At 38.7% G+C, this 26,412-nt stretch overlaps 1 protein-coding gene and 1 long non-coding RNA gene across 2 annotated transcripts; one reads left to right on the top strand and one right to left on the bottom strand.

The window, feature by feature from the left end:
- Positions 1-397: 397 nt before the first annotated feature.
- LOC148272667 (uncharacterized) lies at positions 398-1,192 on the top strand. Its single transcript, XR_015824799.1, has 2 exons — positions 398-1,004; positions 1,061-1,192. It is a non-coding gene; the product is annotated as an uncharacterized LOC148272667 (long non-coding RNA).
- atos (atos homolog atossa) lies at positions 984-15,045 on the bottom strand. The gene is made up of 9 exons (XM_088239746.1): positions 14,861-15,045; positions 13,546-13,735; positions 12,875-13,071; positions 9,606-12,276; positions 8,103-8,311; positions 6,540-6,721; positions 6,263-6,435; positions 4,670-4,887; positions 984-1,740 (listed from the first exon to the last, which is right to left on the bottom strand). The coding sequence occupies exons 1-9, from the start codon at positions 15,043-15,045 to the stop codon at positions 1,320-1,322; spliced, it is 4,446 nt and encodes a 1,481-aa protein (XP_088095872.1). The 3' UTR covers positions 984-1,319.
- Between the last annotated feature and the right edge of the window lie 11,367 nt (positions 15,046-26,412).

Here is a 26,412-nt window from a genome sequence, read left to right as displayed (position 1 = left end):
TGATTTAAGCTGTGAGCAACTCGATAAACTTGAACGACTTCAGAATACATGCATAAGGTACATTTTTGGTCTTAGGAAATATGACCACATTTCTGATTATCGTAGGCAACTGAAATGGCTAAAAATTAGACAGCGGAGAGACTATCACTCCTAACGCTCCTATTTACCTGCGTAAAAAATTTCAACGCTTATCAGTTCACGATTTACCTCTTCGTTCTAATTCTCAAGGCACTCTCTTAATACCCATCCACAAGTCCTCTTTCTTCTCTAACTCATGTAGTGTCCATGCGGCTCCACTGTGGAATCATCTCCCATCCACCATCAAAGATGTTACTACATTATCTCTGTTTAAATCACGTCTGAATAAACATCTCCTTTCTCTTCCTAAGTCTCTCCCCTTTTTCTCTTTCCTCTTTTTTCCTTTTTCCCATTGAGTAATAGTTTTGATTTGAGGTCATTTATAAACAAATACATTTATTTCCATTTTGATATATCTTTAGCTTTCCAATCTTTAATTTCTATTGAATATGTTATGTAACTTGAGTTATAAAAATAAAAATAGAATTTTATTGGTTGGTTGGAAGAAATTGCCATTTGGCAATAAGCCCGCCAATGTACAAATAAAGTTATGTACAAAAAGTTAAATAAAATAAAAGAAATAATTTTGAATTATCTATCCTTACTTCTGTTTTGTATAAATACATTGAGCTCTTAAATAAAGATATCAGTCTCGAAGATGTCGCGAAAGCGATGAAACCGGTCACTGGATATTTTTGGATTAAATTTGTGGATTAAAGTTTCACTCGTCTTTTATTTATATAATAAAAAGTGTTGATAATATGGCGAGACCTTTTACAAAACGGAACGTTGTTTTTTATTCGACTTCTGGTTAAAATTACAAATGAAAATTTTCAGGGGTTAAAATTACAAATGAAAATTTTCAGGGGTTAAAATTACAAATGAAAATTTTCAGGGGTTAAAATTACAAATGAAAATTTTCAGGGGTTAAAATTACAAATGAAAATTTTCAGGGGTTAAAATTACAAATGAAAATTTTCAGGGGTTAAAATTACAAATGAAAATTTTCAAATAACCGTGATTCGTAACATTAAAAATTAAATAATATACATTAAAGATTCCACGATCGGCTAACTAAAAAAAATATAACACGTGAGCTGCAAATTTTAACCGCAACGAAAAATGAGATCTATGCTAATGGTAAAAGTATTTCGTACAAAATAAATAACGCATCGCGTTCTGTCAGACATGTTAAATTTGTCAAATTTTTAAGGCGTAAGTTTGGCCGTGATTTTCGACGCTCATCGCGGCGAATATTTCGGATTGTCCGGACCGTACGTGAAGCTGCGCAGCTCGTAAGACATCTCCTTCGAGGAGTGGCTGGCGACGGCCTCGATCTTTCGGCCGGCGGGGTCCTCGTCGGCGCTGTGCGACGCCGAGCCACCGAGAGTCTCCTTTCTGTCGTTGAAGTCGTGGCTGCCGCCGAACATGCGGTTGATCTTGGGTGCGGCGGCCGCTTTGCCGTTCCGTTTCTGGAACACGCCGGTTTCTACCGTTTTTTTCTTGCGGGCGTCGGAGTTTTTCGTGCGCGCCTCGCCGTCGTGAAGTTGCGTCGCCATCGCGGAGTTCAGGGAGTGCGCCGTGTCCAAATCCGCCTTCCGGGATACGATTATTCTGATGTCTGTGTGGAGATAGACTTTGCCGGATTTTGAGGTAAGGAATCTGAAATTAAAAATTCAAACATTAGTTAAAATCACTTATTATTATACAGGGTGTTCTTCAAACCCTGTCACATCCGAAACCACGATGATCAGTATGGGCAAGAGGACATATAAGCATATTTAAAAAAATATTTAGAACAAATAAATTTTTTGAAAATAAAATTTAAAAAAAACAAATGGTTGCTTACTTCTGCAGGGGAGAAGTGAGGGGAGCGCGGTTCAGTATCAGACTCCCCCCTTCCCCTCCTCGTTTCACCCCTGCAGAAGTAAGCAACCATTTGCTTTTTTGATATTTTTTTTATTTATATTTTATTCGTTCTAAAAAAATATTTTAATGTGCCAATATGTCTTCTTGCTCATACTGATCATCGCAGTTTCGGATGTGACAGGGTTTAAAGAACACCGTGTATATTATAAACACCACAAGTGCTCATTCAAGAAAATCTAACTCTGACAAAACAAGAGACTTGATATTTTGAGTATGTCCAAATGTTTGTAAACAAGGAATTTTCACTCCCTAGAGAGTAATCAAATATTCCAAGAGATGGAGAATATTTTTGTCTTGTTTTGTCTTTGGACTTTGTCTACCAACATTTTGTAATGTTCAAAATATTGAATTAAATAATTATTAGAGATGTACCGACTAGTCGGGAAAGCCGACTTTCCGGCCATATTTGTAATCGGCTGTTCACTTTATTCGTATTTCTATGCCTAAAAATAGGGTGATTGAAATAAAATCGTAACCTGTATTAATAGCAACAATATTTTGAGTTTGTTCAAATTTTTGTAGACAAGGACTGGATTCAACTCCCTGGGGAGCTGTTTATATTATATTTACAGGGCTTATGACCTGTCAATGGCTGGTTAGACTTCTATATTACCTTCTCTTAAATGTTCTTCATCTCTGTTGTAAACTGTATTAATAGTTTTTATTATAGATTCAGCTTTGCAGTTTTTTTTTAATATTATCTAGAAATAGGAACTCTTCCTTTGGTATTCAATAATTGAACGTAGTTATGCAGAAAGCAGCCAGTCCACAATTTTGGAAAAATGAGATATTAATGTTATCGGGTGAAGTAAGGTCGATTCTATGTTCCGCTAAAAACAGCCAGACTGCTTTCATATAAAACACTGTATTAATCACATTCGGAAAAAGGTGTCAATCACAAAAACGATAATTCTAAATTTTCAGAAAACACCTACAAAACTAGAAAATCTTATGGTATTTAAAAAAAATTTTAAACTGGTCAAATACATAAAAAGATTCTTGTTTGTAATATTTAAAAAAAACTTCTGTATTTATTGTTTATCGTTTGTAAAAGTTAAAAACATTCCAACTATTGTACTTCAGGTACCTGAGGAACCCCAGCGTCAAGTTATTTGAGGAATTCGAGATCTTAGATATAAGACAATGAGGAACTTCAGCCCTACGGGAAATTGGATACAAAAATGTTTTCTTACGCGGGGTAAAAATTAGAGCATTAAATTGTACGGCAAAGTTTCTTGAAAATGTACAGAAAATATAATAAAAAATATTTTGATAAAAACGCACTACTTTAAATGACGTCACTGGTTCATGTGAATCAACCTATGATCTGAGAGCTATGGAAGATTTCCGGTCTGCTTGTCGCTTCCGGACCAATGGGAAGAACTGAATGAGAATAAGCGGAAATGAACCTCTGACGTTACACGCGGAGTTATTTCAGAAATACAAAACATTGAATAATCGTAGCACCGATATTACGATATATAAAAAAATTTAAAAAAAAATTTTGACTTAGTTCAACAGTCTTTTAACAAACAATTTTTTTTTTAAAAACCACTGAACTTCCTCATTATATATTTTTAGAATGATAATGTTTGTGCAAGTTAAATTATTCTATCAAATCCCAAAAGGAACACTCCCACACTACCAGAAGTCAAACTAGAGGGTGGTCATGGGGTCTACCACAAACTCTGAATTCGGGCAAAGAAATTTCAGGTTTCTGGGCCCCAAAATATTCAATTTGTTACCCAAACATTACAAAGCTGTGACCCGAACTAATGCAATTAAATAAATTTGTAATAAAATGGTTACTGGATTTAGGTAGAGAAAAATCGGAAAACTTACTAAAAAAACAATCTAAAATAATAAATGGTATATATATTGTATAACTTTATAATAAATTAACTATAGTCCTTAAAATATAGCATGATTAGAATGACAGTTGTCAGAAAAACCGATGACATAACTTTGTAGTAACGTCTAAGGAGTGATTTATATTGACACATGAAAAATCATTTGTATTTCGTATATTGATTAATTTTTTTAATACAATGCTTGACACATAACTCAACATTAATATATAAAATCAGCTTTAAAACAAAAAAAACTAAAATAAACCTAATTATTGACGACGTTACAAGGTTACATCATTTTGCAAAAACGTTAGAGATGGACAAATTGATCAAATAAAAAAATAATTCATTTGATGTTGTTCTTGAAAATGTATAAATGTTTTATTTTTTGTGAATAATTGTGTTTAACACACTATAATAGGCTCGTTTTTGCGTTTTTTATATCAATTTTGGGAAACAGAGTTTCATGATTGCACGAAATAACTGATAAAATCGATTTGATCAGTGATTAGTAATTTCCATCACTAATAAAATTAGCTAATTAAATTAGACAGCTGTCATTCTAATCAAGCTATATTTTAAGGACATAAAAATGTCTGCCTTAAAACAGGTTGTACCTAGTTAGGCAGACTAGACATGATCCAGAGAAATCTATTACATAAGTATGTATTAAGTAGATAAAGGATATGTAATTTTTGTTAATAAACCATTTTTTTTTTTTAAAAGGCTAATCCAATCATCCGGATCTCTGCATATCCGGATAACATCTGGCACTCATTAAAGTCACGTCACAACGCTGCCGGTTGACTCACCTCAGGTGTATGAGGTAGCGCAGCGCGCGCGGGTCGCGAGCCTCCGCCGCGCACAGCGTCCTCTGGCGCAGGAACGTGCGCGAGCTCGCCGGCATGCCCGTCACGTCGTACATGACGACGAACACCTTGACGACTGTGCCGTGCGGGTTGAACAGGGTAGCTTGGACCGTGCCTGCGCGAGGCACGCAGTATCCGCGTCTGCCGAGGTTTATGTGGCCCTGGGGATAAATAATATTTTGGGTTATATCGGGGTGTTCAATTCAATTCATTTATTTCAAAATAACATATACATAACAAACTAAAACTCAAGACGTACATATCATAAATAGAAAAAAAATACATGAAAGAGACTCTTGTCAAAATAGTAGGAGAATCCTGCTCCGGAAAACCCCTTCGGATACATGGAATAGATCAACATCCAGAGCGATGTTGTTCAGCGTAGCGGTAGCCCTTCCAACGGCAGGGTGGTCCTGTATATCGGAATATGAAACAATCTATGCTGACGCTGTCTTGGGTAATTATCAGGAACATACAAACCAATGCTCATCATAATCTCAGAATTATCGATCACACCGCGCAACAATCGATAAACATGTGTAGTCAAATACACATTCCTTCTAGTCTCTAAACTGTTGTAGCCGAGCATACCCTGGAGAAACTCGGTCGGGTAGGGCCGAGGATAATAACAAGAATAAACTGCGGATTGTGGCAAGTTACGGTTTGTAAAAAATTACTATAGTCCTTAAAATATAGCTTGATTAGATGACAGTTGTCAGCAATAGTGACGACATAACTCCGTAGTGACGTCTAAGGAGTGATTAATATTGACACACAAAAAATTATTCGTATCTGGCATGTTAATTAATTTTTTTAATACAATGCTTGACATATAAATCAACATAAATGTATAAAATCATCTTTAAAACCTAATTATTAACGACGTTCTTACAAGGTTACATCATTTTGCAAAAACGTTAGAGATTGGACAAATTGATCAACGTAAGATTTTTTTGGTGAATAATTGTCTTAAACACACTATAATAGGCTTGTTTTTTCGTTTTTATATCAATTGTCGGAAACAGAGTTTCATGTTGGCATGAAAAAAACTGATAAAATCAATTTGATCGGTACATGATCAGTGATCAGTAATTTCCTATCACGATTGACATTAGTTTGGAAGCTGTCAGTTTAATCAAGCTATATTTCAAGGACTATAATTCGAAATTGTCTAGTTAAGTTTTTACAAAACTCTAAACTCTGGATTGTGTCGAGTTTATGTTTTCATAAAACATTTCATTCAAAATTGCGTCTAGTTAAGTTTTTACTATTTTAATAAACTTCTCAAGAGCCTTATGTGACGCTACGAACTGAACACATGTCTCTTGAGTGTGTAGAGTTTTTACAAAACCCCAAATTCTGAATCGCATAGGACTGAGTTTTTACAAAACCCCAAATTCTGAATCGCATAGGACCGAGTTTTTACAAAACTCCAAATTCTGAATCGCATAGGACTGAGTTTTTACAAAACCCCAAATTCTGAATCGCATAGGACTGAGTTTTTACAAAACCCTAGACTCTGTATTGCGTAGTTACCAAGTAGGGAGCGCTGGTAGTGTTGTTCTCCCCGAGCGAGTAGAAGAACACGGTGACGGGAAGCTTGAGGTGTGGCGGGCAGAAGGAGCCCGAGGCTCCGATTTCGGCCGTGAAGCCAGCGACAGTGGCTGCCGGCTCCAAACGCCCGTTCAACACAGACTCTTCGAAACTCCCTAAAATAGAAAAAAAATATTGTTGTTCCACAAAGATGATGCCGCTTCAATAAATAAACAAAGAAGCGAATTTTCCGTCACGGTCATGTCTCGTCATTCCTCACCCAAGAGGCCGCTGGTGGTGCCGTGGCGGAACAGCGCGCCCCTGCCCGGGGGGCGCAACGCGGGCAGCGGCGCGGGGCGCGCGAGGGCGCGCGGCAGCGAGGGGGGCGGGGGCGAGCCGGGGCTGGAGCCCGGGGACCACGCCTGGATGGGCGTGTCCTCCGCCACCTGCCCGTACAGGGCGCTGGAAAGGGCGAACATGGTGAATATGACGCAACAGAGGCTGGCGACATTGTTTCGCTACCCCCGGTAGAAAAACTAGTTTATTTATTTATTTAGTTGACGGACTTACGCAGTCCATTCTAATGATGGTAAATACGATTTCTTATAATAAATACAGGCACTAATAAAATAAAATACAACTAAATGAAATTAAAGCTAGGACAAAAAAAAAAAAATTACTACCCCAAGACAAGATCTTGTTTCGAGTTTACAATACGACACAATCGGGACATTGGTGCATGCGAGCCATAGTTTGTGCTGTGTTGATCGAAGAACAGCACATTATTTATTAAATTATTATTATTTAGTAAATTGTTTGACCACAAAATCAATGCTTTTTTTTTTCTTTTCTTTTTTAGTTTTTGTTGAAGCTAGCTCTGAATTATCTGATTTTGGTTTATTACCTTTATGAGTCCAATCACCATTGTTGCAAAGTCCAAGAACAATGGCGCGTGATAACTACTTTTAACTACAGTGTGGATATCTGTTAAGGATATTCCATCTTTCCTGCATTCTGCTTCAAGATTATGGCGTTGCAAACTGAAAAATGGGCACTGAAATAACAGATGTTCGATACTCTGTGAAGAAATATCATCGCATGGACAATAGTCATCATTCCTTAATTTAAACCTATATAGGTAACTTCTCATAGCTCCGTGTCCGGTAAAAATTTGGGTCGTTTTTAAAGTACTTCGGTGATGATGACGGAAGTTTGCCACATCAGCCAGCGTTGGGTGTAGTGATTTTACCTGTAGAAGAAGCGCCGTAATGATCCTCCCAACACTGCTGCGTATTTTGTTTTATACAGCGTTTAGCAAAGCTAAGGGGAAATTCAGAGAAGAAAGGTGCCGTTCTTTTACAAGTTGCGGCTCTTGCTCGTTCAACTTCATTTGTTTTACAACATATGGTAGTGAAAGTTTTGTTTTTTTTTTGAAGAAATAAGAAAGTTACCGCATTTTTTACATGACGGTTAGCTCGGGCGGGTGACACACGCCGTAGGATTTCTAGCGTATTTTTGTTTCGGGCGGGTGGCTCCCGCCAAAGGACCTCAAGGGGTTAAAGGAATAACCCGCTAAGCCTCTTCTGTAGAGGCTTGTCAGCAGGTGGCAAATAGGATATGGAAGGAAGTAATGGAAAATATACCACAACACCCAGACCAATTGAGAAAAAAATCTTTCTTGGATTTTTTTATTGCAACTGGCGGGAATCGAACCTGCGACGCCAGTTTCACAGTTGGCTGTCTTACCAACTGCGCCACGGCGCCTGTCAATATTAATAATTTTATTTAAATATTAATAATATCCTTTTTTATTTGACCTCGAGTATCTGTAAGTTGGACATACCTCTTGATGCCTGACACGCTGTTGATGGTGCTGTCGAAGTCGAAGCAGGACTTGCCCCTCCTCAGCGGAGCCGGGCTGGAGGTCAGCGGAAGGCCGGTCCTGGAGTGGAAGACCATGGAGGCCGCAGAATCCAGTCGCCAGCGGAACCTGTCCATCTCCGAGACGGACGGGACGGCAGACAGGTCCGGAGCGTTACCGAACTTCTGCAGCTGTGACAAAACAATGAAACACGTTAAATATATGTGACGAACTGAACCCAGCAATGCTTTGCTATTGCTAGATTTTAGTATTTGAGTAATTAACACAATAATTTATTTTTTTTAAATTGTTAAAATTAAAGTTAAGTTAACGTTAAACTTTACTTTTACAGAACCATATTAACATATTCGGTGTTCTTATATAAAACCGTGGACCTATTAATAGACAAAGATGTGCACTCTAAAATTATGACACTTAATTCATGCCCAAACGCCTAGTCATGCCCAATGTGTAATTAGCCGTTGTCCAACCGCCAGCCGGGTTTTGACGTGAGCTTGACATTTAATTCGAAACCAAAATGCCTGATTATGTCTTGAACGCGAGTAAAATCCATCCAGATAAACGTAAAAAAGATCATTCAACTTTTCATTTGTAAGTAGGTACCTAGGTACTTGAAATAATAAACAATCAAATTTAGAATTATTTTTGTAAATGTCAAACTCAGCTCTTTTCACCAACAGGGGTGCACCTAATGTAGGAATACGATTTCAAAATGTATTGAATGTCAATTAATTTTTTTTTTGTTACATATTGGGAATGTGTTTTGAAATTCAAATATCTATCCAAGTAAACCCCAAGATATTTTATTTTATACAGGTGTTCTTTAAACCCTGTCACATCCAAAACCACGATGATCAGTATGGGCAAGAAGATATATTAGCATATTAAAAAAATATCTAGAAAGAAGAAAAATTTTCAAATAAAATATTTAAAAAAAAAACAAATGGTTGCTCACTTCTGCAGGGGAGAAGCGAGGGGGACGCGGACGTGCGGTTGACAGTGTATCAGGCTCCCCCCTTCCCCATTCCTCGTTTCGCCTCTACAGGGATAAGCAACCATTTGTTTTTTATATTCGATTTAATTTAAGATTTTAGTCGTTCTAAAAATTTATTTTAATGTGCCAATATGTCTTCTTGCTCATACTGATCATCGTGGTTTCGGACGTGACAGGGTTTAATGAACACCCTGTATATGAGTACTAATAAGTAGTAAATAGGTAATTTTGTTACTTCAATAACAACCATCCTCTAAAATTTCAGACGAAATTTGCAAATAAATCTTGGGCTTAAGGATTGATCTAATAAATATCTGATTTGAGGCAGAATTTGGCAAAGTAGCGAACTAACTGCGAATGAATTTAATGAACCCACAAACCGGTGCTCGAGTCGAGTAGATTGGTCTCTTTCCGAGGACAAGTTATCTTGTATACTAAGATATTAAAAATATAATTAACAACAACTGTACCTTAAACTTGTGGCACTCCACGTCCCAGACGTCTTCGAGAGAGTCTTGGGATTGAGTTTCTTCATCACCTCGAAAGTGCTTGCAATTGCGGGCACAGAAGTTTTCCACGTCGTCGTAGCCGTGCTTCCCCGCGCTCTTGACCTCGCCGAAGCTTCCGTAATCTCCCTTCTCGTACACGACGACATGCTGCTCCGAATCGCTGTTCGTTCGGGCGTCGTTTTCTTCGACGGAATCGTAGCCGGTACGCCGCTCGCCGGAGTTAACCTGTTTGAGGAACGCTCGCGAATTCGTCATATACATGACTCCCGACGCTTCGTCTCTGCAGAGAAAATCTTCGTCTTGGTCGTTAACGAATTCTATCGGGGAATTCGAAATGTCGGGTGTGGAATTAAGAATACTTTGAGGTATCTCTTTCAATTTTTGCTCCGTTCTTTCTATCATGATCTTGTCTATTTTGTCGATGATGGGCGCGAGGCGTTTCAGTTTTGGTTTCCTTATGAAATCGACGGCTCTGTCGATGTTTTGTACAAGTCCCTCGTACCTGGAAGGTTTTCTTTCACTACCGATGAGATCATTGCCTGTCGACGGCTTAGAATTTTTGTCGAACTTATCTTTATGGGACGTGCTAAGAAGCATTTCGTTACTACAGCTAAAATCACTAAAACTAATATTATTATATATATTTTTATCACACGCACAATAATTACTACTATCACATTTGTTCTCAATCACTTTGTTTGAACTGTCTCTCGCGTCGTTTTTTCCTGTATCACATTTGTCCATGGCATCCGGAGATCTCGGTTGTCTGCTGCATCGTTCTATGGCCTCGAGTAGCAAGTCCGACTTGTTTATAGCTGTTAGATCGTGCGTTCCTATGGACCTCTTCATCCCCGCCTGGTGGAGCCCACTTTCGCTCGTCTCCTCTGGACGTAGGTTCATACAATCTGCGCATTTGGACGCTAGAGGTTTACCGCAGTCGCAAGAGTAATCGTCGGTTTGGGTGTAACTGGATATTAACTTCTTAACGGACGGTTGATAGTTGTCGCTCGATCCGTTGGTTCCTTGCTCCGGATAGCTGGTCGTCTGAGACCGTTTGTTCAGCGAACTAACATGATATGTGTTTACGATCTCGCCGTCTAGTTGACTGCACGATTTAACAGAAGCCATTTGGTCGCAACCGATCGAAGAGCACACGCAGTCTGAATCTTTGACGGAATACGCTTCTCGCGAAGACAAAGCTCCGTGGAAAGAGACGGACGATCTGTAGTTCCCCATTCGGAGAGTGTGGTCGAAGCGGGACGCCTGCAAGATGGGGATGGATGTCGCAGAATGAAAATCCGTAGACTTCTGATTGGCCTTTGGCGTTTGAGTTTTGATTGAGTCAGGAGATACTTTGGCTCGCTCATCAGGTACTGAGTTTTTCTGTTCGCCATTGACAGAATCCTTATTAGAAATGAGATCATTGTGTCTGCTAGGTGTTCCGCGCCGACCTGATTTAGATTTTACAGCGTCGTACGGCTTACCGTCCTTGCACTCGGAATTTTCCTGACTGGACTGTCCACTCTCTCTGATCTGTTTCAGTTTGGCTTCCTTCCTCAACCGCCTCATGTATTTGGCTATCTCCTTCGCTCTCCGCTCGTCTAGATCTTTTGGTTTATTTTCTCCATCTCCCTTCCTCTTGTTCTCCGATTCCTTCGGCTGCATTCCTTGGTCCGACTCTTCGTCGCAGTTGCACCGATGTTTACCTTTCAGCCTGCACTGCGTCTGCATCCGATCATCGAGCAAGACATAATTAGCTCGAACGACATTATCAGCGGGCGCGTGGATATTAACTTCGTCATACAATTGATACATGTCAGACTGTTTCCTTTTGCAGGCTTTGTGAAGAGGCTCGTCGCACTTGGTGGAGCATGAATACCCCGAATCATTAAGATCAGATTCTGGTGTTGTGCCACGGGAATTAGGAGCGCAGTAAACATCGGAGTTAGGAGGTTCGTAGGCTGATAACTTCCTCGTGATTCCGCTAGCGCATCCCATATCGGAGTTGATGATGCCGAGATCTGGCGAAAACGTAGCGCCTTTGATTCTGCTCTTCCCGCCATCGTTCTCCAGGTATTTTGAGATTCGAGAACACGAGGCCTTGCTCTCTGCCAAGCTGCATGCGGCTGCCAGCGTAGATGCTAGAACTTCTTCAGACAAAGCTGCACTGGTCAACATATCCTTACTCCGCCGCCGCTTCAGGGTGCCTGGATTGCTGGTGGAACAGCCGCACCTGACGAGGGGGATATCCTCAACGCGCGGAAGACTCTCAAGCGTGACTTTGAGGTAGACATTGCTGCCAATGTCGGTGATGGGGAATGTATGTTTGACCGGGTCGCATTTGAAGTCGGCTATCTTGTAATTCTCCCCCGGGATCTTGATGCTGTAGACCACGTTGAGCCTCTTGACCCTGTCTTCCTCCTTGTCTTCCTCGTCGCAGTTGGATTCATACTTCTTGAAGTTGCAGGTCTCGCGGCTGAGCTTCCGCTGGCGCTCCGACGGCGACTGCTCCTTGGCCAGTTGCTCCTGGAGAAGCTTGGCGTTCCAGGCGGAGATCTGAGAGAAGTGGAGCTGAGATCGCACGGCGTTGAGCAGCCACTGAGATGTGATATGACTAGACTGATCTTGAGCTCTGGAAAAAAAAAGCACAAAAGTAAAAAACAGTAAATAATTGTTATTTTATTTTTCATGGAGATATTACTACAGTTTTTGAAACAGTTAGAGGAATTTGTGGATCTAGGAAGTATGTTTATTGGGGATGAAAAAACTGAGAAACATATTGATAGGAAGGCAAGTGCTGGTAACAGAAACTGGGCATTAAAATCAACTTTGGCAAATAAAGTTTTGTAGCAGGAGATGAAATGAACCGTTCACAATGGAGTTCTTGTGTCCCGGGTACGATTCCTGGGAGGGGCGAAATGAAATATCAATTAAAAAGGTGGTTCTACAATTTATTATTTTTTTTCCATTCTGCAAAATGATTAAAAATAAAAATAATGTGACCTCACTGGGGTTACCCGTGCCAAGGTCACTCGACAATATTTTTTTTTTTTCATTGCAATATTTCATGTCCCTCGACTGGTACTTAAAGCGTAAGACTGAACACCTTACCTTCATTTAACAGATGATCGAAACTCTACATTTTTCGTAGCTTACCTATAAAAAAGTTACCGCTCGCCACTACTACCCACAAGACCACAGCCAAGTTCGAATTCTGTATATCCAATTACCTCTTGGTGTAGATGGACATGGTCCACGTCTCCAGCAGCACGAGAGGGGCGCGGCAGGCGCCGCACGGGGGCGCCAGGAGCACCTCGATGCACAGCGGAACTTGCTCGCGCCACAGGGCCTCCGCGTGCCCCCGCAGCGCCAGCCGCCGCCCGCGCGCCGCGCCCGCGTCGCCGCCGCCCTGCGCCCCCTGCGGACCCTGATAAAAAAATTGGGTCATAAATGCGAATTAAGATAGGCGCCAGAATCGATCGAATAAAAAAATAATTCATTTGATGTTGTTCATGGAAAAAGTATAAATGTCTTTTTTTGTGAATAATTGTCTTAGACACACTATAGCAGGCTTGTTTTTATATCAATTTTCGGAAACAGGGTTTTATGTTTGCATGAAAAAACTGATAAAATCTATTTGATCGGTACATGATCAGTGATCAGTGATCAGTAATTTCTCATCAATATTGACATGAGTTTGACAGCTGTCATTTTAATCAAGCTAAATTTCAAGGATTATAAATATCATTAATTGAGGCTACTGTTATTAATTATAGGCTGAATATACTGAAAACATTGTCGAGTAAATGTATTTTGTGAGATTAAATATTTTTAAACGGTTGCTTTCTGGATATCCATCGTATATACTCCTCGGACTGGGGATTAACACAGCGACGTTTACCGTGTCTTGGTCCCCCGGCTCGGCGGCGAAGTGCGCCCGCCGGCACGCCAGCAGCTTGGCCACCAGCAGCCTCCGGTGAGCCTCCTCCAGCCGCCGGGCGGCCGCCCCCGCCCCCGCCGCGCCCCCGTCGCCGGCCGCCGCCGCGCCCGCCTCCCCGTCCCAGCAGTACTCGCCGTCTTTCTCCGTGGTTCTGGAAGTGAGATTTCACGCTGAAGTATTAAATATTCGTTTCCTTTTTGATTTTCACAGGCGTTTTAAACGTATCGAAGGTTAGCATGCAACCGTTGAATGGAAAAGTCAAATGAGGACACACGGCTATGTTGAATGTAGAGGTTGACAGAGAACACATAAATGTGGCAGTATTGAAAGTTGAAGGAGAGCACACAGATATGCTAAGTTAACGGAGAGCCCACAATTAATGCATTGAAAGTTAAAGGAGAATACACAGATACATTGAAAGCTAAGGGAAAGTACACGGATGTATTGAAAGTTGAAGGAGAGCACACAGATATACTGAGTTTAGAAGTTGAAGGAGAGCACAGCAACATGTGATTTTCACAAAAATGGCGCTAAATAAATTATCCCACTATAGTAAAACAGTTATGTTGAATGCAGTAGTCAAAGAGAGCACAAAGCAGTATTTAAAGATGAAGGAGAGCGCACAGAATATGTTAAATGTACGAGTTAATAGAGAGTATACAAAAAATGATAAATGTAGAAATTGAAAAAGATGACAAAGCTGTAATTAAAGTTGAAGAAGGGCACACAGCTATGTTGAATGTGGAAGTTAAAGGATAGCACAAAGCTGTATTTAAAGATGAAGGAGAGCACACAGATATGTTAAGGGCGTTACCCATAAACTCGGCGTATGAATGAACATAATTATTTAAACGTTTGAAAGCATAGGTCAAATATCTCAGTTTATATATACTTCTTCTTCTTCTCATGCGGTCCCTCAATGCTGAGGATCGTGATCACCATGAGCACTTCTGATTAGTCTGTTCCACTCCAGTCTGTCCTAAGCCCGACGAACCGACACATCAAATTTTAGCCCCGTAGCCTCCTTTATTTGGTCAGTCCATCTATATGGGATTCTACCCCGGCTTCTCCTACCTTCAACTCGGCCAGACATTATTCCCTTTTCTAGATTGTCTGGCTCACGTCTAGCAACATGTCCAAAGAAAGACAGTATCCTCCTCAGACACACCACTGACAGACGAGTTGAAACATGCAGCTCTTCCAGCATCGATGCATTCGTCCTTTCTGGCTGTCCAAGACACATTATACATATATAGTTACAGTTAAATAAGTGTACCTTTTGGTGTCATCCTGCCTCCTTGCCTGGTCGCTCCCAAAGCTGCCGGCCCTGGTTGGAAAGGGCGAGGGCTGCTGCCCCCGGCCGGGCTGCTGCTGGCTGCTGGCTCTGCCCTCGGTGATGAGTGTGCCCAGCTCCAGCAGGAGCTCGGCCCCCTGCGCTGGAGGCACCTCGCAGCTGTGCATCTAGGGAGAAAAAATATTTGATCATTTTAATGTACATCAATCAGATTTTGCGGTTTAGTTTGACTATCTGAAGAATGCGAACTGCGGGACCTCTCTAGGGCCCAACACAGCAAAATACTGAGTTTTGAGAACAGATGTCTCGTGGTTTTACTTTGTGGGGAATGAAGTAATAAGAAAACGGACGCAGCAAACTCCGGTGGCAACTGTCATCAAGCGGAGGCGATACGGTTGGCTGGGCCATATACTGCGGATGCCTCCTGAGAGCCTTAACCACGCTTGCAAGGAATCTGGTTCTCGACGTCCTGGACGTCCGCTGCTGACTGTTCGTCGGCAGTTTATGTGAGAACTACGGGACGCGAACCTGACTTGGGAGGATGCACAGGAGCTGGCAACCGACAGAGATGCCTGGAGGATCTTCGTGGACACCATATGCTCCAAATAGGGAGCGGACATGGATTAATGAATAAATGAATGAAATAAATTTACTATAAATAACTAATGTATGGGAGCGAAGTATGGAATTAGAAAAATAATAATGCAAGTAGGTTAAATGCTGTCGATATGCGATCCCTTAGGCGAATGTGTGGTAAAACGATGTATGATAAGTGCACAAATGTCGAGATCCGTGAACTGCGTGAGACTGAGACATGCATTATAGACAGAATCAAGAAAGGGGTGCCGCGTTGATTTGGACATGTAGAGCGAATGGACAGCGAAAGAACGGCGCAAAGGATCTACGATGCGAATGTTGATGGATGCATAAAACGAGGAAGACCGAGAAAGACATGGCACGATCGAGTCCATCGAATACTTGAAGATGGACATGTCAAGAGTAGGAATAGTCGGCGTGCGTGCATGAGAAGATGTATGAATGTAGAGGAAGCAAGGTCTGTACGCAAACAGAGTGATACGGCGTTCTATCCTCTCTGCCTACCCCTACGGGGCAACGGCGTGATGGTTTGTAGTTGAAATAAAAATATCGTGTCAACCATGTCGGGAATCGAACCTGAGACCTCTTGCATGGTAGGCAAACGCGCTGACCACTACACCACGAAGCCGACTTGTAATGATACGTCAGGTCAAATGCTTAATGGAAAATAATTATTTTACAGTTATCATTGTAGATAAATAAAATTAATAAAATTATTAATGTATCAATTGTAATGTTATTTATAAAATTATATACATAATAAGGGCTTTGAACTAGAGATAAGTTTCTAGACACAATAATATATTGTACGTGCATTTATGTATGCATTTTTGCAGTAATAAAGAATAATGATCTATTAACAGCATAGTCAGATACAGCTAGTCAGCAAGACAATGTCTTACAGTACGAGAAATCAAAATGGACATTTATAATTTTTTTACCCTACTTTGCTTATCTAATGAGAGAACTAATGAAAATTGGACCTCGGATTAAACAACGCCGTGGTGGAAATTTGACCGACATTATCTTTAAAACATCACATATTATTTAACATGATATAAAAATATCCGTTTTATGTCAAATAAAATTTGTTTTATATTTTAAGTTCAAAGTTCATTAATTCAATTACTCTTATTAAATGACCCTTTACTTATCTACTCTGTTGTGTCAATCAATATTTACGCGTGCACTATAAAATTTTAGAGAAATTAACAGATTGATTTTTTTTTGTTTATTTTTCCATACATATATTATTTACATAGAAATATAATTACAAAAATACACTTTAGAAAAATACATCTTAAAATTAAGCAATAACATGAATTGGTAAAAATGCCCGCAAAGACTACAGCGTCTGAGCTTACATTTGTGTTATGATTATATTTTTTCCCATCGTGCAACATTACGCGGCGACATCACGAATGCGCGCGGCGAAAGTGGGGCATAATGGGGGGATTTTTGGACACAGTCTGATGTATTCGGATTAGAGCGGAAAAAAACAATTACTTAAGAAAATGTCATATATTTGGGAGTTGTTATTTATATACATTTAAAGTGGAAACAGCAGATTGAAAATCTTACTATTCAACTTAAGAGACTAACGTATATATTCAAAACAATTTAAAATATAATTAATGTACAGGAACTTTTAAAGCTTTATTTTGCATTGTGCCAATTAATTTTGGAGTATGGTATAATCGGTTGGGGTGGTGCGAGTGACACAGTTTTAAATAGTGTATTTGTTGCACAAAAATCCATAATTAAAATAATAGTCCCGATACAGACATCTACTAAAGAAATATTCCACAAATCACAACTTATGACACCAAAACAATTATACGCTAAAACAATACTCACTTACAGATTCAAAAACTACTCTTACTCAAATGAAAGACATAACCCCCACAATACATCACATACAAATAATATAATCACTAGATCCTCAACACATAGACAACTTAAACAAATACGAACTAATACCACTTTCGGACAAAGGGATTTTGAGTATTATTCAATTAAAATCTATAACCTACTTCCAGTATCTATTAAAACAATTAGTAACGAAAAAATGTTTAAAAAGACTATAAAAAAATGGATAGTGGAGCTAGGTATAAGTAAAATGGATTGTCTCAATCGCCCATACCAATATTGAATCAACTGCTCCAAAAGTGTATAGCTTATGTTAGGTTTTTGTTATTTTCATTGTGTGTTTTGTGATATAAATAACATAGATGTACATAAATACCTTGTTTTTAAAACTGTCTGAATATTTGTTAATTATCTTTGTTTTTTAAGTTAGTCTTCTTTGTTTATTCTCAAATGTCATTTCAAAAAACTTAAGTGTCCTCGGCACGGGAAACCCCAGTGAGGTTACATTATTTTTATTATTAATTATAGTTTGTAAGCGAAAAATATGAATAAATAAATAAATAAAATATAAATTTACAGATAAAGATAGCGTTCGTTATCGAAGCACAGGTTCGAGAGAAGTTTCAAGTGGGGGTCGCCAACCTCCGATAGGAGCGACGCGAGAAGTAGAAGAATACACCAATATGTGGACCGTGTGGACCATGGTGATGATGACTACATAAGTAGCTAAATTTACAAAACCGATCATATTTGCTCCGTAAATAAGCATTGAAAATAAATTGGCCGTCCATCTTCTTGGCACAGCGGTAATGAATGATAGTTTGACGCTGGTGATGACGTCACAACACACGGAAGTCGCATGCGTCAAGGGAGTGTCAAATCCAGGAATATTGCCAAAATATTTGTTGCCAAGGAATTACTCCAAATAGGTGTCTGCGATCATTTTTTGATTAAATTTTTGTAGACAAAAAGAGATCAGAGACCATATAAATATAACAGTCCAGAAACCGGTAAAACTACTCGTGAATGAGTAATTTAACGTTTCGGCGATCAGTTACGCTGTAGATGTCGCTTAGAACGCAACTGCCGATTTAAATTCAACTACGCCGCGTTGTGTCGTTTTCAAGGGTCAAAAAACTGCTGGAATTAAAGGGAAATAGGGTGAGATCACATTTCACGAGTAAGTAGCGAATTCACAAATAATGCTATTTAAAAATTAGAGTATTTTACCGTCCGTCAGATTGTTAAATAAAACAAGGTGGACATTTTGTTAGTATTGCCAGAGTGGTCGAATTTTTTTACCCGGCTTTCTATTAATAAGCCTTGGTATAATATTAAACTGTATTAATTTGACTTAATGACTAAATGATTATTTAATGATGTTTGAGTGTGTCCAAATGCTTTTAATTCACAAAAGTCAACAGATGGAAGAGTTGAGGAAATGTGGATATTGAAACATGGGCAGAATGGTGAATGTTACACAGTGTGTAAAGTGGCCACTTAAACCAGCAAATGACAGGTCATAAGCCCTGTAAATGCCTAGACTTCCATATTCCCTTCGCAAAGATGTTTTCCCTCTCTTGAAATAAATCTAGATCTAACTTCACAAACATCAACAGATGAAAGAATTGAAGGAATATAGATGTTCAAATATAGGCAGAATGGTGAATGTTACACAGTGTATAAAGTGGCCACTTAAACCAGCCATTGACAGGTCATAAGCCCTGTGGATGCCTGGACTTCTATATTACCTTCTCTTAAATGTTCCTCATCTCTGTTGTAAAATGTTAATATAAACAGCTCCAGAGGGAGTTGAATCCAGTCCGTGTCTACAAAAATTTGGACAAACTCAAAAGATTGTTGATAAATCAGTAGGAATTAGAAACGCGTATATGTATAATGGTATCCTTCATTACGCATTCGTGATTGTATGTGTGACCTCCACGAAACCGAGTTGCATAATATTAGTGTACTTCTGATCTACATTGTGGCAAATGAAAGGCCACAGGCGTCAGTTTGTCTATCGCGAGTACGGTAAGGTGATTAAAAAAATTAATCATTCACCATGTGAAAGATCTTCATATTGTTCACTATTACAATCTGATTAACTGTAATAATCACAAATAACTATCAACGTTGTTTGATTATGTTCAAATGCTTGCAGACTGGCTGGATTTCTTCCCTAGGGAGTTGTTCATATTTAAATTTATTTCAACAGAGAGGGAAAGAGTTTTCGTGAAGAAATTTGGAAGTCTAGGCATTTACGGGGCTTTTGACATGTCATTGGCTGGTTTAAGTGGCCACTTTACACACCGTGTAACATTCACCATTCTGCCCATGTTTGAACATCCACATTTCCTCAACTCTTCCATCTGTTGACTTCTGTGAAGTAAAAGAGCTGAAACCTTTATCACGCGGGTGAGATTCATCCGGCTGAACCAAATCACCTACTAGGCAACGCCTGAAAACAATTTTTCAATTTTTATACTTCTTCTTTTACCAGGTAGTAATTCAACAATGTTTGAGTATGTCCAAATGCTTGCAGACTGGCTGGATTTTTCAACAGAGAGGGAAAGAGTTTTCGTGAAGAAATTTGGAAGTCTAAGAATTAATACCTGGTAAAAGAAGAAGTAATTAAAATTGGAAAATTGTTTCCAGGCGTTGCCTAGTAGGTGATTTGGTTCAGCCGGATGAATCTCACCCACGTGATAAAGGTTTCAGCTCTTTCACTTCACAAAAGTCAACAGATGGAAGAGTTGAGGAAATGTGGATGTTCAAACATGGGCAGAATGGTGAATGTTACACAGTGTGTAAAGTGGCCACTTAAACCAGCCAATGACAGGTCATGAGCCCTGTAAATGCCTAGACTTCCAAATTTTTTTCACGAAAACTCTTTCCCTCTCTGTTGAAATAGATTTAAATATGAACAACTCCCTAGGGAGGAAATCCAGCCAGTCTGCAAGCATTTGGACATAATCAAACATTGTTGAATAATGAACATACATATTGTTATCGCAGTCATAAGTCAACGCGTGTGTAATCTCTAAGTCAACGCTCTTGTCGGTTTGCTTTTTGTTTTCCTCGTAAATAAATACAGTCATCACAGCGAACAAACCATCACGACGTTTATCCGTAGGGGTAGGCAGATAGGACAGAACGCCATATCACTATGTCTTTGCATACATACCTCGATTTATCTACAGTCGTACATCTTCTCATGCACGCACGCCGATTATTCCTACCTTTGACATGTCTTCAAGCATTTGATGGACTTGATCGTGCCATGTCTTTCTCGGTCTTCCTCGTTTTCTGCATCCATATACATTCGCAAATTTCTGAATATTTGAGACCCCCCAAATGCCGAGGCCCGGAGGGCCGACAAATGAGGCGCGGAGGGCCGATACATCAAGCCCCAGAGGGCCGATAAAGTGAGTCCCGAAGGGCCAAACTTTCTAGCATGCAACAATAAGTTATAAATAGGAGTTTCAGCGCAACGGGAATTTGGATATAAAAATGATTTCTCACGCGCGGTAAGTTCCTCGAAAATGTTTTTTAAAAATTCAAAATATTTTGATAAAACGAACTACTTTGAACGACGTCACTAGTTCTCCGAAATTAGCCAATGACAGATTAATATGAATAACTTATAAAGCGCCATTTTCGTAATATAATACTATAAATAAGGGCGCTTTACATAGTGATTCTACAGATAAACAAATCTAATTGAAGCTTTTAAATTTGTAATTTAATTAACACAATTTATTTACAGACAGAGTGTTGTGATGTATTTCCGGGAGGCCAACCCACCAATCGGGACAATTCACCGTAGAGAAATTGAGACGTCACAGGCGGAGTAATTTCAAATCATCATTCCCTTTCCGCACCTAATGGTGCATAGGGCACAGCATGGGTACACCAATTGTAAGGTATCTTGATCATTTTTAATATGATCAGTCTTACGCTTCGTGTACCAGTCCAGGGACTGTGAAATATTCCAGCGTGAACACACCTTTTTTAAACATATATATTTTGTATCAACCCTGTCGGGAATCGAACACGAGACCTCTTGCATGGTAGGCAAACGCGCTGACCAGTTTGGCAGTATATTTATTTATTTATTTATTATATATACGGCCTAAGCCAATTACAACAGTTACATGAAGAAACATAAATGCAAGAAACTGAACAAAAATAACATAAAATTATTCAGCAAAGACAAACAAGGGCAAAACAATAATTATATACAATATATTCATAAAAACGAAAGACCTAAGACTTCGAGCTAAACCATGCCAATCCAACTTCATCCCACTGTTTAGTCGCGAAGAGATCTACGAAAAGCCGGAAGATTTCCAAAGAATTCCAAGTCGTGTGATGAATTGACTAATCTACACATTCTGGACATTGGGGCATAAAAACCAAAGTTGCTTTAGAAGATTTTATAAATAGCAGATTTTGACTTCTGGTGACACGGGTGGGAACATGAAACGAAATTGATTGCAACAGAGATGGGACATCACTTAAAGCATTAAGTATTTTGAAAATGCATATAAGGTCCATCTCAGTTCTACGTCTCTCCAATGAAGACAGATTAAGAGATTGCTCTATTTCAAAATAGGAATAATTATTATTTTTATTATTATTATTATTAATATTGACAAATAAAAATATCGCTTGGTTCTATCGACTACTGAGACAACGAATTATTCGATTATTTTAATCGATCCAGTTAATCGATCCAGTTAACCGAGCCAGTTACTAAAATTGGCCGAAATTAAATTGCATAAGCAAATGCAGTACAACTAAATCATTATTAGTATTGCATTTACTCCACACACCGCTGTTTCTAACATTCTTCTATATTAGGTACACATCTAGGTAGCTGGGTGACCTAGTTCCTGGCATGGCAACAGCGAATTCCCCCTCTCTTGGACTGGCCCCTCACCCCGCCGACCGCTAGATCCATTCAAAGTCATTCTCCCCCCCACCACCCCACCACCCCCTACCGACATCATAATAGAGTGAAAAGAACGGACAGACTAAACCGCCGACTGATTTCTGATTATTTATTTAAAATATTACTAATATTCAAAGCATTACCTTTGTGGTCAAACGTTTTACTAAATGTTATCAAATATTTGTATACAGGGTGTTCTTTAAACCCTGTCACATCCGAAACCACGATGATCAGTATGGGCAAGAAGACATATTAGCATATTTAAAAAATATTTAGAACGAACAATTTTTTTTTAAAAGAAAGTATTAAAAAAACAAATGGTTGCGTACTTCTGCAGGGAAAAGCGAGGGGGGCGCCGCCGCGCGGTTGACGGTATATTAGACTCCCCCCTCCCCCCTCCTCGTTTCACTCCTGCAGAAGTAACCAACTATTTGTTTTTTTAATATTTTATTTTTGTAAATTTTATGCGTTCCAAAAATTTATTTCAATGTGTCAAAATGTCTTCTTGCTTATACTGATCATCGTGGTTTCGGATGTGACAGGGTTTAATGAACACCCTGTCTAACCAATTTGATCCATAATCAAACGTCCTTTCAATATAGTCGTTTGTACGATGTTCCACTGTAACGGTCAACCTATGAAACCTATTAAGCTCACACCCTCCCTCCATCCCCTCTACCTTTTTGAACTATTTCTCAAACAACATATAATACGTTTTGAGTATGTCCAAATGCTTGCCGGCTGAATGTTACACAGTGTGTAAAGTGGCCACTTTAACCAGCAAATGACATGTCATAAGCCCTGTAAATGCCTAGACTCCCATATTCCGTTCTTAAAAATGTTTTCGCTCTCTGTTGCAACAAATTTAAACATATAATTGTTGTTTGTTTGTTGTCCACCGCGTTGTTTTCGATATAAAATTTCTGTATAAAATATTAAACTACAAAGTAGATACTAACCTCCTAAATAAAATACAAATTAATGCGGGATTGAGAAAACTCGGACATCGGGATATATTTAAACTACCTTTGTTTTCAAATAATACTACATACCACACACCTATGGCCCGCATGTGTCGGTAATATAATATATACTGCCGAAACAATAAAATTGACATTTTCCATGATACTCTCTCAGCTTTTGCGAATAATCTCTTAGGAATAAATCTTATTCAATAAGTACACACGTACAACTTTTTTTATTGCATTGTATCCTGTATAAAAAATATGTATGACAACTTAATGCATAAATGTATTTTGGGTAATTCTATAATTGAAGATATATATGCATGTAAAATTGTATCGACGAATGCTTTCAAATTGTATGTTTTCTAGTATGTATGTAATATTTGTTGAATTACCTAATAAAATAAAATAATATTTTCATAATTTAATCAATGCATGTTTGTCCTTATCAGTGCATGTGCTTATGAAAATGCATGGTCGTGTTGGTTTTATATTTTTGTGCAACAACTATGGTGAAGGTGTATAGTGGGTTTTGCATGTTGGTTTAATTGGCGTCCTGGCGAAGAGACGGGTACGTCTCGAAACCGGTAGACATAGAAAAGTCGGTAAGTGGTTAGATACAAGTCTTTAATAGCATTTAGTTAAACTTTTTTATAGAAATACCTTTAAAAATCATTGTTTTTTTCTAATTTACGATTTTTGTTTTTTATTATTGCGCAATTGAGCAAAAAATCGTTTTAAAACGGCAAAGTCGTGTGATTTCCTCATATTTCGTGCGTTTTACCCGACAACAGCACCCTTGACGTGATTTTCACAAAAATGGCGCTATATAAATTATCCAAACATTATTATTAACAGCCTAAAGAGATTGCTCTATTCAATATAGAAATAGGTAAGGCTACCACATGTTTAGGTACACTGTGATTGGTAGAATGTTATTTCAAGGAAATTCGTATTATTAAATAGACTTGCATAATACGAACACTTAAACATAATATTATGAATATTACGTTTTATTTGTCCGTGTCCGGGCGGAACGCGGAATACAGTTGAACGTGTGAAAAGAACCGTAGCATTTGTTAAGGTGAAAATTCTTACCCATTAGTACTAAATGCACCCTTGTACAAGCATTACTACTACCTATTCTAGATTACGCTGATGTTTCCATGACTGATTTAGGCTGTGAGCAACTCGATAAACTTGGACGACTTCAGAATACATGCATAAGGTACTTTTTTGGTCTTAGGAAATATGACCACATTTCTGATTATCGTAGGCAACTGAAATGGCTCAAAATTAGACAGCGGAGAGACTATCACTACCTCTCACTTCTGTTCCATGTACTTCATAGTCCTAACGCTCCTATATACCTGCGTGAAAAATTTCAACGCTTATCAGTTCATGGTTTACCTCTTCGTTCTAATTCTCAAGGCACTCTCTTAATACCCATCCACAATTCCTCTTTCTTCTCTAACTCATATAGTGTCCATGCGGCTCGACTGTGGAATCATCTCCCATCCACCATCAAAGATGTTACTACATTATCTCTGTTTAAATCACGTCTGAAGAAACATCTCCTTTCTCTTCCTTAATCTCTCCTCCTTTCCTTTTTCCTCTTTCCTCTTTTTTCCTTTTTCCCATTGAGTAATAGTTTTGATTTAAGGTAATTTATAAACAAATACGTTTATCAACAATATTTTGAGTTTGTCCAAATTTTTGTAGACAAGGACTGGATTCAACTCCCTGGGGAGCTGTTTATATTAACATATTACAACAGAGATGAAGAACATTTAAGAGAAGGTAATAAAGAAGTCTAGGCATCTACAGGGCTTATGACCTGTCAATGGCTGGTTTAAGTGGCCACTTTACACACTGTGTAACATTCACCATTCTGCCTATATTTGAATATCTATATTCCTTGAATTCTTTCATCTGTTGATGTATGTGAAGTTAAAGAGCTGAAACCTTTATTTATGCGGGTGAGATTCATCTAATTGAATTATTTCACCTACATACTAGGCAACGCCTGAAAATATCGCCTGAAAATATCCATGAAGAAGTATAGAAATTGAAAAAATAATATTTTCAGGCGTTGCCTTACTAAACTCTTAAACGAGTAGTTTTACGTTTTGACCCATTAGTTTCTTTGTAGACGTCGCTCAGTACGCAACACCTGATTTAAATTCAACTATGCCGTGTGTCCTTTTAAAGTGTAGAAATACTGCTAGGATCTTAAAGAAACAAAATGCAATCACATTTCATGTGTAATTCGCAAATAAATGTGTATGTAACAAATGCATTACTTAAAAATTGAATTATTTCTCCATCTGTGAGTGTTGCCAGGGTAGTAATTGTTTTTACCCTAGTTTGCTCATCTAATGAAAATTGGACCTCGGATTAAACAACGCCGTGGTGGAAATTTGACCGACATTATCTTTAAAACATCAAATATTATTTAACATGATATAAAAATATCCGTTTTATGTCAAATAAAATTTGTTTTATATTTTAAGTTCAAAGTTCATTTATTCAATTACTCTTATTAAATGACCCTTTACTTATCTACTCTGTTGTGTCAATCAATGTTAACGCGTGCATAATAAAATTTTAGATAAATTAACAAATTGCTTTTTTTTTACCTTACATTTGTCTTCTGATTATATTTTTCCCATCTGGCAACATAACGCGGCGACTTCATGAATGCCCGCAGCGAAAGTGGCCTTAAGCATTACCCAAAACACCTAATTAGATTGAGTTGACCAAACCGTATTAGTTTTATTTCCGTTTTTGAAGCAGTTTTATACTCCATTTGACGGCCTCCGTGGTGTAGTGGTCAAGACGCTCGACTCACACATGGAAGGTTCCGGGTTCGATTCCCGGTGAGAACACAAAAATTTTATGTGATTTTTGTCAAGCCTGGGTGTTCTGTGATGTAATTCACCACTGTAATTAGGCCTCCTGGCCTGTTGTGGTGCAAAAAATAAAAAAAATATGAAAAAAATAAAATAATTTAAATTAATCACTCTTTAGGGGTTATAGAAGATCCCGAATACCACCACAGGCTCTCGGCCAAAGCGCCGGAAAGATGTCTGTAGATGCCTTGACTTCTATATTACCTTCTCTAAAATATTCTTCAACTCTTTTGT

The sequence above is a fragment of the Micrasema longulum genome, unplaced genomic scaffold, assembly GCF_059751315.1.
Source record: "Micrasema longulum isolate JH-2025_06_02 unplaced genomic scaffold, ASM5975131v1 h1tg002250l, whole genome shotgun sequence".
Taxonomy (NCBI): Eukaryota; Metazoa; Arthropoda; class Insecta; order Trichoptera; family Brachycentridae; genus Micrasema; species Micrasema longulum.
Note: the sequence above shows the minus strand (reverse complement) of the source record. Positions and strands in the feature narration are given on the sequence as shown.

Bases quoted from the DNA above. Each gene is read 5' to 3' on its own strand.
- atos (XM_088239746.1), bottom strand. From the start codon at position 15,045: ATGCACAGCTGCGAGGTGCCTCCAGCGCAGGGGGCCGAGCTCCTGCTG. The intron at 6,722-8,102 runs GTATGTCCAACT...CGCCCTTTCCAG, and splicing joins AGCGTGTCAGGCATCAAGAG to CGCCCTGTACGGGCAGGTGG. The intron at 1,741-4,669 runs GTGAGTCAACCG...TTTTAATTTCAG, and splicing joins CGCTACCTCATACACCTGAG to ATTCCTTACCTCAAAATCCG.